The sequence below is a fragment of the Sciurus carolinensis genome, chromosome 7 (genome assembly GCF_902686445.1).
Source record: "Sciurus carolinensis chromosome 7, mSciCar1.2, whole genome shotgun sequence".
Lineage (NCBI taxonomy): Eukaryota > Metazoa > Chordata > Mammalia > Rodentia > Sciuridae > Sciurus > Sciurus carolinensis.
The window spans coordinates 8,740,333-8,753,630 of NC_062219.1; the positions used below are offsets into that span (position 1 = coordinate 8,740,333).

The window sequence follows — 13,298 nt, forward strand, 5'->3', positions numbered from 1 at the left end:
GGAATGGAACCCAGGGCTTCACAAACGCTAGGCAAGTGCTCCACCACTAAGCCACAACCCCGTTCATAAATGCCCTTTTCAATTAAAAAAAATCAGCATATTAGTTTTGGAGGTTATGAAGGCAAAGAGAGGCACAATCGGGGTGTAGCATCTGCGGCCACCTTGGGGACACTGGGGAAACTCTGGCAATGGCTGTGGCAGTTTTAGAGAGGGAGCTGTCTCTCTTCAGGAAGCCTGGAAATTGGAATCTGCCCTCAGGTCCCTGAGACACCCGGTTCCAGGACGAGTTTCCACCGCTCTGGACTTGGACGTCCTGAAGCACACCTCACAAGGCCCCTGTTCAGTGTGTGGAACACAGAGCTGTCAAGAGGAAACGGTTCTGGGATTAAAGGTGCTAATGAGGAATTAGCCAAGTTATTTTTAAACTCTTTCTGAAAGACTAGCATACACATACATCTGGCAGCATTGTGATCCAGAAATGGACCATGACAAGCCCTGGTGTGGTCCCTTGAAGTCACCACTGTCCCCTTTGGGGAACCACTCTAGGCGCTTCTCGCTGGGCAGCTGCTTTGTCGCATTTGAGCTGTGCCTTAATGGCAGGCTGCAGAACACGCTTCACTGCTGGCTTTTCCACTCCACATCACACTGAGGGATTCAGCCCCCTCTTTGGACGGCTGAGGCTGCTCCTCTCAGGGCTACGTGACCCTCTGCACTGGGATGTGTCCGGGTTGGTGTGTGCATTGGAATCCTTTCCTAAATACCTCTTATCAATAGAGAAGATCAGAACTTCCCTTACACCCAAGGAGGGGCCTGCAGATGTAATCGCCCTCCCTTTTCCACTTTAAATTGGTCTAACCAAAGGAATTTTTTGTTTTCCTTCCTTATCAGAATTAGAATTGATTCAACTCTAAATTAAGCGTCAATCATTTTGACTAGGAGTTGTGGCAAGGATAAAGGGGTTAATATGTGGATAACTGTCCCGCGTGGGGTTTTTCCTCATTCCAAAGAAATCAGCCTGGCTCTTGATGATGATCATTTCTCCCAGGAGGGACCAAGTCTGGGGTTTCTTTCTGATCCCAGGACAGTGTCCTGTGCCCAGGGCTGCCAATCAGTGTTTGGTCCTGGTGGACAGAGCAGACGAGGGTGGAAGGGAAACAGCATTCAAACAGGATGCAAAGTCGGGGTAGGGGGAACCCAAAATTACTGATTTAGAAAATAAACGGTGTTTACGCACAGAATAACACGATTTCTTATTCGAACATCCCACCTCTGACATTAATCAGAACCTTCGCTTTGAGCAGGATGTCATCTTTTCCAACCCTAGTAGTTTACAGATTTTCTGCTTTGAAGTGGAGGCAGGGGTGGGGTGGGGGAACCTTCCCTGCCCTAAAAGGAATGAGGAAGTGAGAGCGGAGCAGTGTCTGGCTGGCTCTGTCTGTGTGACGGCCCGTGATGTTCCTTCCGGTCCCAGCAGTATTCTGAATTTCCACCTGCCCGCCCCTGCCGCTTATAACACACAGCACACGAAGTCAGAGCAGGTCAGTCCCTGCTGTCGGAGAGTTAGCAAGAGCAGAGTGTCATGCTGTGCCTCCCCTTTCCCACAGTGCACCCGAGATAAAAGGACTCTGGCCAGAGACCCTCCGAGGGTAAGTACATAGACCAACAGGACTAGAAACGAGCTCACTGAAATGACATCCAACAGAAAACAGCTAGGCTGAGGGACGTGCCAGTGTTTTAAAAGCACCAAATGGAACTCCTGGTTTCAACGTGAAGGTGGCACTTCTGGGGTGTAGGAATTCTTTAAATGTGTTATCTTTGGTTCATGTTTACTCTAAGTAGCATCCTGGAGATACATTTTGTCTTTTTTGAGTTGAATAAGAAAATCAATCCTGAGTAATTACTACAGGACTTGAGAGCACTCCAGAAAAAATGCTAGCTGTTATTGGAATTGATATTCAGACCATCTCTTGTTGGGAATGTAATAATAAAATAGCAATGTCTGTGGTGGTAAAGAAATCCAGCTTAAGGAATTCAGAGATAAGCACCTTCAAGTGCTGTTCTTAGTGGCATCTGACATTTGGTAACGGGCTGAATGAGAACTTTTCTAATAGTTTCAAACTCTGCTTTGGCACAGAGGCACTGAAATTGGCCAACTTATTCTTTTCTGTATGATTTATCGTAGACAGAGTCAAGGTCCCACAGGAGTGAAATTCATCCCTGAGCAGCCAACCCAGATTCCAATGAGGTTGACAAGCAGTTTCGATGCGGTACGTGCCTCTTTTATATCTGCTCATTCATATTTTCTAGAGGCAAGAGTCAGAAGACGTTTACTTAATTTTTTAAAATTTTTTCTCTTTTAGTCAAAGACACTAAATGCCAATACTATGGAGACATTAATTGAATGTCAATCAGAGGTAAGGAAACGATTTTTTCAACTTTTTATCTGCACTACGAGATAAAAAGCTTGCTCTTTTAATTGAATATTATTTAGATTGTTTAATTATCTGTCAAAATTTGACATCATAAACACAATTAAATATATTAGTTGGGCTCTTCTAATTGAGATTTTTCTATGATGACAATCAACACAATGATACTGATTCTAGAAGCTAGAAAAACAATGACTTAATTTTTAAGATAAATAAAATGCTGTATGTGTATTTTGTGGATGAAGACTGGATAGGTTTCTTCTGTTGTGATTTTGACAGAAATAAATATATTTTTAGGGTGACATCAAGGAACATCCCCTGTTGGCATCATGTGAGAGTGAAGACAGCATTTGCCAGCTCATTGGTGAGTTTTGAAAACATACTGATCTTCTCTGCAAGTGTTAACGACCAGTGATCTTGGTTTGCGAAAACCACAGTGTTTTACTCTACTAGGAATTCTTTTTTTATGAGGGTTCTCTTAAAGACCGCAGAACATTAACCCTTGATGGCTCCACTAAAGTGGCAAGGGCTGTCAGAGGAGAGATCCTCTTACAGACAAACACGGAGAGGCAAAGGGTTTTTAGTGGGGCTGACAGGTCTCCTGGCCGCTTGTTTGGATGGTAAGCATGTGTCTGTGAACATCCATAGTGCCGCTCTGTGTTCTTCCTTCCTAATGGAGAAACACCTAAGAGCTCCTGAGGCGATTGTTGGTCCTCTCAAACCCCAAAGAGCCTACCATTTGCTCTCGACTTTTTTAACAATGCACTTCATTGTAACATGACCCTGAGCCAGTTTTCCTGAAGGGTCAGGACAGGACACTTCACTCCCATCCAGCTTCCACTTGCCAGTACACAATGTGGTGTCACACATGCCAGTCATTTAGGAAATGTGGATGTCACGACAGGATAAAAGGAGAAGAAGGAAGGAAGGGAACTTCTGAGATACACGAGCCAATGCACATTCTGGAGTTTGGAAGAACACTGATAATATGTGGCTGATAATTTCCAAATGCTAGGTCTAGTTTCCAGCCTTCCTGAAGCAATCCACCACAGCCCCTGTCCTAAAGCAGCACGCTGAGTGATGTGGCTCCCCCTAGTGGCTGCTTAGTGCTACTGTGACTTTGGAGGGTTGATGTGGCCCGTCCTACCCAGAACCTTCTAAAGGATCTTGGGCAAGTCACTTCCTCTCCTGTTAAGTTTTGTTTTCATTACCAGCCAAAGTAGGGACTTAAAATAATCCATTTAGTCAAAAATATCCTCTGTAGTTATTAAGGCCAATACATTAAGATGGTCATTTATGACCTGCACAGTGGGGTTTTGCTAATTTCCTGCAGCAAATAGCTGATGAAGGTAAAAACAGGAAAGGTGGGGACGATGAGGAACCTCAGTGTGATGTGCTGGGACTGGTTGCCCTGGTAACCGTGCAGTTGTTGTTTCAACTGGTTTTTCTAGATCAGAAGTCATGCCCTCTGCTTTCTCAGTTTTTCTGAATTATTTCCCCTCATGGCATCCTGGAGATGCCCGTATGTGACCGGCACAGCCATTTTCTTGAGTGGATCGTTGCTTATCAACATTGTAAGCTGACGTTTCTCTCTCTCATGCTTTCTTGGCGGTAGAAGTTAAGAAGAGAAAGAAAGTGCTGTCCTGGCCCTTCCTCATGAGAAGACTCTCCCCTTCATCAGATTTCCCCGGGGCTTTGGAGCCAGAGTTGAAAGTGTCGCTGTTTGATCAACCCTTGTCAATTATCTGCGGTGAGAACGGCACCCTGCCCAGGCCCATTCAGGTGAGTGCACTTTGCTTGTAAACCTACCTCAGTTTATGTTATGTGAAAAATCCTTGGAAAACACGAGGGTATTTTCCCCTGCTAACCTTGTTGGGGTCAAGCTTTGGAATTTTCCATTCTTGCAAATGGTGCTCCTACATCCAAGTGTGGTTGGGAGAGAAGATGCCAGTTGAGGTTCTAGAAATTAGTTATGTTTGCCACTGAGCTCAGGGTGATGGTCTCTTCCTCACTCCCCTGACTTCATGGAGGCAAGAAGGCTGGAAATTTGCAGCTTCAGAAAATCAACAGGCAGAGACAGAGTATAGAGGATCTGATCTGAGATCCAGTGTTTTCATGGAAGTATTTGACAGGAGGGAGGCCCGATGTTATTTTAGACTGAAAAGAGGGAGCATGCACGATTTCCCTCTCAGGAAACCAACAGGGTGAAGGGAGAGAGTCAGCAGTGACTGCACTGGAAGCCAACTCTGGCCTCAAGACTCTCCTTACGACTATCTCAGGATAATAAAGAGAATTAACTCTTGGGGAAAGGATATTTTTGATGGGTAAAGTTAGGGAATATTCATGTACGCTATTTTAATTCTCTTTCTCCAACCTATATAGATTTTCATATATTCATACCAGCAAAGTACGTGTCCAAGCCCTGGGTCACCATTTCCTGTTCCCATATCTGTTCCTACAGGACATTCTCACTATTCTCTGCCTTAAAGGCCCTTCCACTGAAGGAATATTCAGGAAAGCAGCCAGTGAGAAAGCCCGAAAGGAGCTGAAGGAGGCACTCAACTGCGGAGGAACGGTGGCCCTGGAAGGGCTCCCTGTACACCTGCTGGCCGCGGTCTTCAAGGTGAGCCACCATGCCTGGGTCAGAGAGCCTGCCAGAGGGCGCTGCCTCTGCTGCAACTGGAGCCTCATATTGTAGTTGAACCTTTTCCTTCTTTTCAGTTTCAGTGGCCCCGGGTTTCAACTGGAAGGGGTACATCTGTTCCGACAAAATGTCGGAAATTTCCTTGTCCCATGGCCAAGCTCACACCCCTAAATCTGGACCCCTGAGAATTCACTCATTTGGGGAGGGTGACTCTTCCTCTCCCTGTGGGTCAGGAAGTCCCTGACACAGGGTGAGTCTGAGAGAGGCAGCCTCAGATGAACCAAACGCAGGGATGCAGGGACACGTCTGTGATAGGATCAGCATGGGCACCCGGAGGCAGAACAGAACCAGGGGAAGTTAGGCAGCGGCACAGCGTATGACATGAATGGGCCAACACCCCCTTTCCCCTCCAGGACTTCCTCCGGAGCATCCCCCTGAAGCTACTGTCCTGTGACCTCTTTGAGGAGTGGATGGGCGCCCTGGAGAAGCGGAACGAGGAGGACAGAATTGAAGCCCTGAAGCAGTAAGTCCTCAAAGTCATTCTAGGAGGCCAGGCCCCCATCTCCGTCTTTCGCTCCTTCATAAAACTGACAAAGCGGAGCTGAGGAGACAGCTCCTCTCGGAGAGCACTTGCCAGCATGCACAACGGCCATGGTTTGAATCCCCGGACCCTCAGATGGGGCGGGGGGGAATAAAAACTCTTTGCTGGGGCTATAGCTCAGTGGGTAGAGTGCTTGCCTTGCAAACACAAGGCCCTGGGTTCAATCCCCAGCACCACAGAGGAAAAAAAAAAAAAAAACTGACAGAGTGCGCCACAATCCACGTTTCACTCAAATGGTGAATTTAGCGAATCAGAGCGTAATTGCTCATCCACCCCCAGAATAAAAACCAGGAGGTTCCCTGGCTTTTTAAAAGCAGTTTTAGCCAAATAGAAGAAAGTACTTCTTCAAAAAGTAGAAAGCGACTTTTAATACTCACAGAACTCAAGGGTTGGGGGAATCTAAAAGGGTTGGGAGTTCAAAAAGGTATGAAAGAAAATCAAACCTGAGATTTGAACACAGACTAGTCAGCAGAGCGTAGGAATCAGGATTATTCTTAACTACCTTGGTTGGTGTCGAGCAGGACAACACTTCTACCATAAGCTTCCCTCAAATGGTAAGAGAGTCATTTGGAAGGGACCGTTCTGTTCTTAAAATTCCTCCGCCTATTCTGTGTTCTTATAATTAACAAAAATGAAAGCTATATAAGAACACATTCCAGTGAGTCACAGTGATTACGTACATAAACAACAATGTGATCTCTTGGAGACAGCACTTCTTCTGCCTAAGGAAGCCTATCTATGTATTAGAAATGTCCCCAACAGCTAAACATTTTCAATGAAAACTTTACAGACATGAAGACATCAGAGTGTTTGTTCAAAAAAAAAAAAAAAAAAAACTAAGATTATCACAATAATTTTCTACCTAGTCATAAAACTCTTTGATAACAATAATTCTTCTGAGAAATGACAAGAATCTGTGTATTGGGGTCACCATTTCATTTTTTGAAAAAGTGAGACTTTTAAAAATCCAATTGGTTATCATTAAGTGTTAACGTTGATATTTAAGTGCTGCCTGGACCACATTTATGAAAAGGCCCTTATAGACCGACTTGTTCTCAGGATGGTATAAAAATGGGTCATCTTGGTTTGGTGATCACAGTTCCAAAAAAGACAAGAAAACCAGTCTTGTAATGTTCAAAGAGAATTTCTACAAAGTTAAATGATTAAGCAACAAAATGGTTTTGAAAATAAAAAGGCGCTCTGGTGTTTAATGCTGGCTGGCTTCATAATTTAAGACCCATGTGAATAATAAAGGGTGATGCTACTGGTGTCACAGCTAGAGACCTGGTGGTTTATCAGTCCCATTCTGTGGCAGTTGCTGCTGAAGCATCTGAATGGACATTCCACAATTTTAGTGGGAAGATGCACCTTCCCCATTTTAAAGGAAGTCTGGTTTGGGCAGAAACTTCGAACAAGCTACAATAAAGCTGGATAGGTCATCAGTCCCTTAAAAATTAATGTCCCTTCTCTTTATTCCAGGGTTGCAGATCAGCTTCCCCGGCCCAACCTCCTGCTGCTCAGGCACCTGGTCTACGTGCTGCACCTGATCAGCAAAGACTCCGAGGTCAACAAGATGGACTCCAGCAACCTGGCTATCTGCATCGGCCCCAACGTGCTCACCCTGGAGAATGACCACAACTTGTCCTTTGAGGTCCAAAAAGACTTGAACAATAAGGTTTGTTCTGCTTATTTATGAGAAGCTCCTGGTTTATGATCTCACCTTCTGTTTGCAAAAGCCAAGCGATGAAATGCTTCTGAATTTCTCACAGTGACTCAGGGTCACAGTAAGATCTCAAAAGCAGAGTGCTTTTGTCACAACTCCACCCTCTTAGATACAGGTATGTGAGGAAACTGAAGAAAGCTGTGCCCTGTCTTCCTAGGAGACAGAGACATCACAACTGGATAGGGAAACCCTCTGGCAGTCCAGCTACCAATTTGGAAATTTCAGTTACTTTAAAGTCAAAGGCTTTTTTTTAATTCTTCAATTTAAAAATGCATGTCTCAAAAAACACTCTAACTTGAATGTATATTGTTACCAAATGTCAGTATGCTCTGGTCTCATTTGGAAACCGCCCTAATAGTTGGCCTCCAGTATGTCCTCATTCCTGCCTCTGCCCTAAAGCAAATGGCCCTCAGGCTAATAATGATCTGCTTGTTTTTCCTCACAGGTTAAGACATTGGTGGAATTCCTCATTGACAACTGCTTTGAGATATTTGGGGAGAACATTCCAGCTCATTCCAGCATCACTTCTGATGACTCTCTGGAACACACAGACAGTTCAGGTACAGAATGTGCTGTCACTTGATTAAGATTCTGGGCAGAAATTCGTGCCAGTCCATACTAGGAAGGTGAAGACTCCCTGGTATTTGAAGACGTTGCCCTCACCAGACTCCAGCCTGTAGGAAGTCAGTAAACATGAAAACCTTGCTCTGAAATGTTCTCCTAACAGCTCCTCACACCATCTTTCAGCCTCAGCCTGGAACTCTTTCCCCTTCGTATTCTAAATCACAAATAACTTCTGATTTTACTAAGTAACCTTTAGCTATAGATTTGGGTCAGAAACTTTAGTCTCCACATAATGGAATGTAAGTAAGTCTATTAAAATAGAAATGGACCCAATAAAGGAGCCATCCAAAGGATTGATTTTAAGATTTAAAATCAAAAAAGTTTTCACTGAAGATTATCCTTCCTTCTCCTCCTCCTTCTCCTACACTTTCTCTCTCTCTCTTTTTCCTTCCTCCCTCCCTCACTCATTCCCTCTTCTTTACTTTTCTTCTCATCTAAAATAAATTTGGAAAGAAATAAAATTCTAATGTGACATATTTCTTGTCATTCACGCTCCAAAACAGTTCCACCAAGTCACCTAGTACCATAACTGGCATGAATAGGGTGACCTCTAATGAATATAATTTCTAAAAGTACTTGAACACAAAGTTCACCTCTTCCTTAACTTTCCCCAGACGTGTCGACCCTGCAGAATGACTCAGCCTACGACAGCTACGATCCTGATTTCGAATCCACCAGGGCCATCAAGAATCCCAGCAGGCAGCCCCAGGCACCCACAGGCACAGCTGCCAGCCTGGACATTAGGGGACCACAGGACACCTGTGAGTTAAACCTGGAGCCAGTTGTGAGCACGGTCGCCAGACTGAAGAGCTCCATCAGCCAGGTAGACAGGAGGTTCTCGGAACCCAGCATGCCACTCTCTCAAGAGTGCCTTGAGAGCCGGGTGACAAACCAAAAACTAACCAAAAGTGAGGACGACTTCACCATGCCCCGGGAAGGTTCTCCTTTTGAAAATGAGGAAACCGAAGACCCGTTTCCGGAGGAGGTCTTCCCTGCGGTGGAAGTCAAAGCCAAGAGACCGGTGGACCTAAAGATCAAGAACTCAACCCCGGGTTTGGCTTTGCTGCAGGGACCAGGACCCAAAGCCTTATCCAGCGGCTCCCTGGATGGGTCCTCTGACAATTCACCTGCAGCTTCTCCTTCCTGTCCCAAAAAAAATTTCTTCACCAGACATCAGTCTTTCACCACGAAGACTGACAAAAGCAAGCCCAACAGAGAAATTAAAAAGCACTCCATGTCATTTTCCTTTGCCTCTCACAAAAAAGTGCTGCCCAAAACCCCCAGCTGTGGGACTGCGAAATCCAAAGACTTTACCAGAGACCAAGTCAAGAAGGGCTTGAGAAGAGAAAGCCAGCTTGCTGGAAGAATCATCCAGGAAAGCAGGTCCGACATCTACAGCCAAATAGCCGCAGGCTGCAGCTTGCCCCCTGGGGTCTCAGTCAATGATGTGTTCCAGCTGGTTGACCAGAGGAGTCCAGGAAGCCCACCATCCTACCAAGAGGCCATTCAGTGCCAGGTGTCCGGACTCTCCGACTACGGCAGCCAGACGGTGGGAAGTATGAGGGCAAGAATGCTGAGCCAGGACTCCGTGTGTCCACCTCTTCTGCCTGCTCACCATGGAGGGGACTGCAGGAGTATCTGCCATGAAGAGGCATTTAGTGGACGCAGACTGTCTTCCATGACTGAGTGTTGGGAACAGGGTGGCACCTCTGTGGAAACTCGAGGGCCTGGGACGACCCTGGGGCGGCCTGAGCTTCCCAGCCTGAGGACTGTGTCCGAGCTGATACAGAAGGACAAGCGGGACTACCTCAGGCGACGATGTAGCCAGCCGATCTTTGAGGCTGACCACCTCCAGTATGTTAAAGAGTCCTACATTTAGGAAGGAAGGCCATTGGCCATGACTAGCTGGTGGCGTCTCTGTACATATGGGATTGCAGAAAGAACTGTTTGTAGATTGTGTTCAAAAAAGTCATGAATAAGCTCTTTCAAAAAGTTGTGTAGTGCCCTTCCTGGGGACAGCCGCACGGGGGCGCTTCACAGTTTCTGTGCATACCTGGATTTGTGCGATATGTAGCAAATGTATAAACTGTATCAGAGACAGGGTGTTAGGTGCGAGGACTGTCTGCCAAATCCATGATTGCATGTGTTTGTGTCCTTGCAGTACGTTGCTGTTCTTCGCCTCCTGGGGCATATTTTTGTTGATTAGTGTTTTAAAATCATCTTTGCTTTGTTAATGTTGCCTCAAATGTCAGGCCGATTTTCACATTTTCCACCAATTCCGTCTAGAGAAAAATATTTAAATCTTCAGCGTACGCTTACTCTACTAAGGAGGTTTGCTTATTAGCTAATTACAGCAGAAGAGAGAGAGAGAAAGTTCAGTGTTGAGAGTTGTCAAGAAACATTAGGAAACGACCATAAAGAAAATTAAGAAAATACTTACATCGTTTTAATCATCTGATTAAATTAGGATAGATTAGTGGGAAAACATTACATCCATTTTAACTCACTTAGAGCACTTTGAGTTTCTTTGTTCGTTGGTGTCATGCAGTAGTGCGGAGGTAAATGATTTTATATGCGTTGAGGGTCATATGCAAAACTTCAATGTAATTTCACTACAATAAATTACCTTCCTTATTTGAAAGTGAAAATGTTCTTTTTTTTTAGGTCTGGGAATTAAACTCAGGGGTCCTCTACCACTGAGCTACATTCCTAGTTCCTTTTATGTTTTATTTTGAGGCAGGGTCTCACTAAGTTGCTGAGACTGGCCTTGAACTTGCAATCCTCCTGCCTCAGCCTCCTGCGTTGCTGGGATTACAGGCATGCACCACCACACCCTGCAAAATGCTGGTTCTTACTGACTTGTTACCTCCTTTCCCTCATTGAATAGAATCCACCAAGAAATTGACTCACAAACTGGTTCATCAGCAAGCACATACTGACTACACATTCATCATTCTAGACCAACAGGCCTGCCTGGGGACCTGAGTTCAGAAGACACCCAGGTCTCTGGGTGTTCACAAAACCATAAGAAAGTCCCACTATAAGCCATTTTTTCAATTAGTAGTCATTCAGAAGCCAGAAAAATTTAGTGTGTCAATACAGGATTATATAATAAATGTAAAATTGCCCATTTCTAGTGATTTAGGCTTTTCAGTGCTTTTAAATATCTTCTTTTTATTGATGCTCAATTTGCTTAATTGTTACCAATTATAGTGATAAAACATTGTGACATATTAGAATTTTGCTGCTCAATGATATTTATCTAGTATCTTAGAGTACTGGACTTCAGGTTTCCTTATTTTGTCAATTTTTTCCATAAAATACTGTGCATACTTTTGACATATTACAAGATTTTCACGTTGGCAAACTACCAGATAATGAAGAGCTCTTCTTTTCAAAGGTGAGTTATTGATAATGTTGTACAAAATTGTAAAGTAGATTGCTCAAGGCAATGCACCCAGGCCTGATATTAAAAATGCTCTATTAGTGCAGGCCATATAGCGCACCTCCTAGAGTGCCTGCCTCTCATGCTGGAGGCCCGGGTTCGAGTCCCCAGCACTGTGGGATTGTGGAAATAACAAACAAAGGAAAAATGCTCTATTAAGTCCCCGTAATGGGGCAGACCCTCCCCAGGTGACTGCTAATGAAGAAGAGCAAGGCCCTTCCAGAATTGAGCACTAATAGCAAGAGAGAATTTTAGCAACCGCCGTCTACTGGACACTATGCTAAGTATTTCAGTGTTAGATAAAAAAAAAACTATATATATATATATATATATATACATATATATAGTTACATAGATTTATAGATATATATGTAGATAAATATATCTTCCACCATGGTCTAAGTGACTTCTTAATGGGAATCACCTTCAATAGTTACACTAAGACTGCAAGTTGGGAAACTTCAAATGTATTCCCACCTTACCACTGACCTGACCTCCATGTGACCCTACCCAGGTTATGGAAATCATTCCCAAATTTCTTTATTTAAAAAAAAAGCAGGAGCTAGAGATGCACCTCAGTAGCAGAGCTCTTGCCTAACATGCAAGAGGCCCTGGGTTCAATTACCAGTACCACCAAAAAAATGAATAAATACTTAAAATTAAAAATAAGAGGTGGGAGTGAGACTAGCATTCCCCCGCACATGCGATCACACTGTTGGAGACACATGGCTCCTGGCAGTCAGTAATGTCTTCAAAGGGTGGAGGAGAAGACGCAGTTACCATCTCAGGTATTGTGTGGTATGGGGACCCCACTTCCATCCATGTGGTCCATGACTTTCTCAAATGGGATTTTCCAACCTGAGTCCAAAACGTATTTGTTTGCAAGGCTGCTGCAGAACGGACCACAGACTGGGTGTGTAGCCGGCAGAGAGGTACCATCTCTCCGTGTGGGAGGCTAGAAGTCTGAGATCCGGCGTTGGCAGAGCCGGATCCTTCTGAGGACTGTGAGGGAGGCTCCGTCTGTTCCAGGCCTCTTCCTGGGCACAGATGGCGTCACCCTGTGTTTCTTCACAGTGTCTTCCTTCTATGTGTGTCTGTCTTATAGGGACGCTCACTGGTCACACTGGATTAGGGCCTACTCTAATAGCCTCACTTTACCTCTTTAAAGACCCTATTTCCAAATATAGTCACATTCTGAGGTACAGGCTGTTAAATGTACATACAGATTTAATAAGTGTATAAATTTTGGTGTGGGGGGGGACACAATTCATCTCAGATCACCAAATTTTGAAAAATGGCCCTTAAAGATACCTCGATTACACCAACATAGTTAATAAGTAACCATAACCAGATGCTAAGGCTTCCAGTGATATTTGGCTGGCACTAACATGACACTTCATTCAAGAATCCAGGACACCAGGGTTCCATTCTTCATGGACATTGTAAGGTCCTGTGTTGGTCATTTTTCCATCACGGTGACCAAAATACCTGACAAGAACAACTTAAGAGGAGGAAAAGTTCGTTTTGGGCTCATGGTTTCAGAGTTTCAGTTCATGGTCAGCTGGCTCCACTGCTCTGGGCCTGAGATGAGGCAAAACATCATGGTGAAGGGTGTTCAGGAGAAAGCAGCTCTGTTCATGGCAGCCAGGAAGCAGAGGGAGAAAGCATGGGAGAAGCCAGGGACAAGATATATCCCCAGGACATGCCCGCCCCCCACAGTGGCCTGCTTCCTCCAGCCACACCCCATCTACCTCCAGTAGCATATTCAAATTATTAATCCATCAAGTGGATTCATCCACTAATGAAGTTACAGCTCTCATCATTGCCCAAAA

General features: G+C 44.7%; 1 protein-coding gene across 3 annotated transcripts; it reads left to right on the forward strand.

Annotated features, from left to right (window-relative positions):
* The first annotated feature begins 1,528 nt into the window (after positions 1 to 1,528).
* Tagap (T cell activation RhoGTPase activating protein) lies at positions 1,529 to 10,656 on the forward strand. 3 transcript variants are annotated; one of them, XM_047558260.1, is made up of 10 exons: positions 1,529 to 1,646; positions 2,183 to 2,267; positions 2,361 to 2,414; positions 2,727 to 2,793; positions 4,045 to 4,211; positions 4,891 to 5,052; positions 5,487 to 5,596; positions 7,154 to 7,349; positions 7,843 to 7,957; positions 8,636 to 10,656. In XM_047558260.1, the coding sequence occupies exons 2-10, from the start codon at positions 2,241 to 2,243 to the stop codon at positions 9,898 to 9,900; spliced, it is 2,163 nt and encodes a 720-aa protein (XP_047414216.1). In that variant the 5' UTR covers positions 1,529 to 1,646; positions 2,183 to 2,240; the 3' UTR covers positions 9,901 to 10,656. The 3 variants fall into 3 exon arrangements, with proteins under 3 accessions (XP_047414216.1, XP_047414217.1, XP_047414218.1); XM_047558261.1 differs by having other exon boundaries at positions 1,572 to 1,646; positions 2,187 to 2,267; XM_047558262.1 differs by lacking the exons at positions 1,529 to 1,646; positions 2,183 to 2,267; positions 2,361 to 2,414; positions 2,727 to 2,793 and having other exon boundaries at positions 4,075 to 4,211; positions 4,919 to 5,052.
* The last annotated feature ends 2,642 nt before the right edge of the window (positions 10,657 to 13,298 follow it).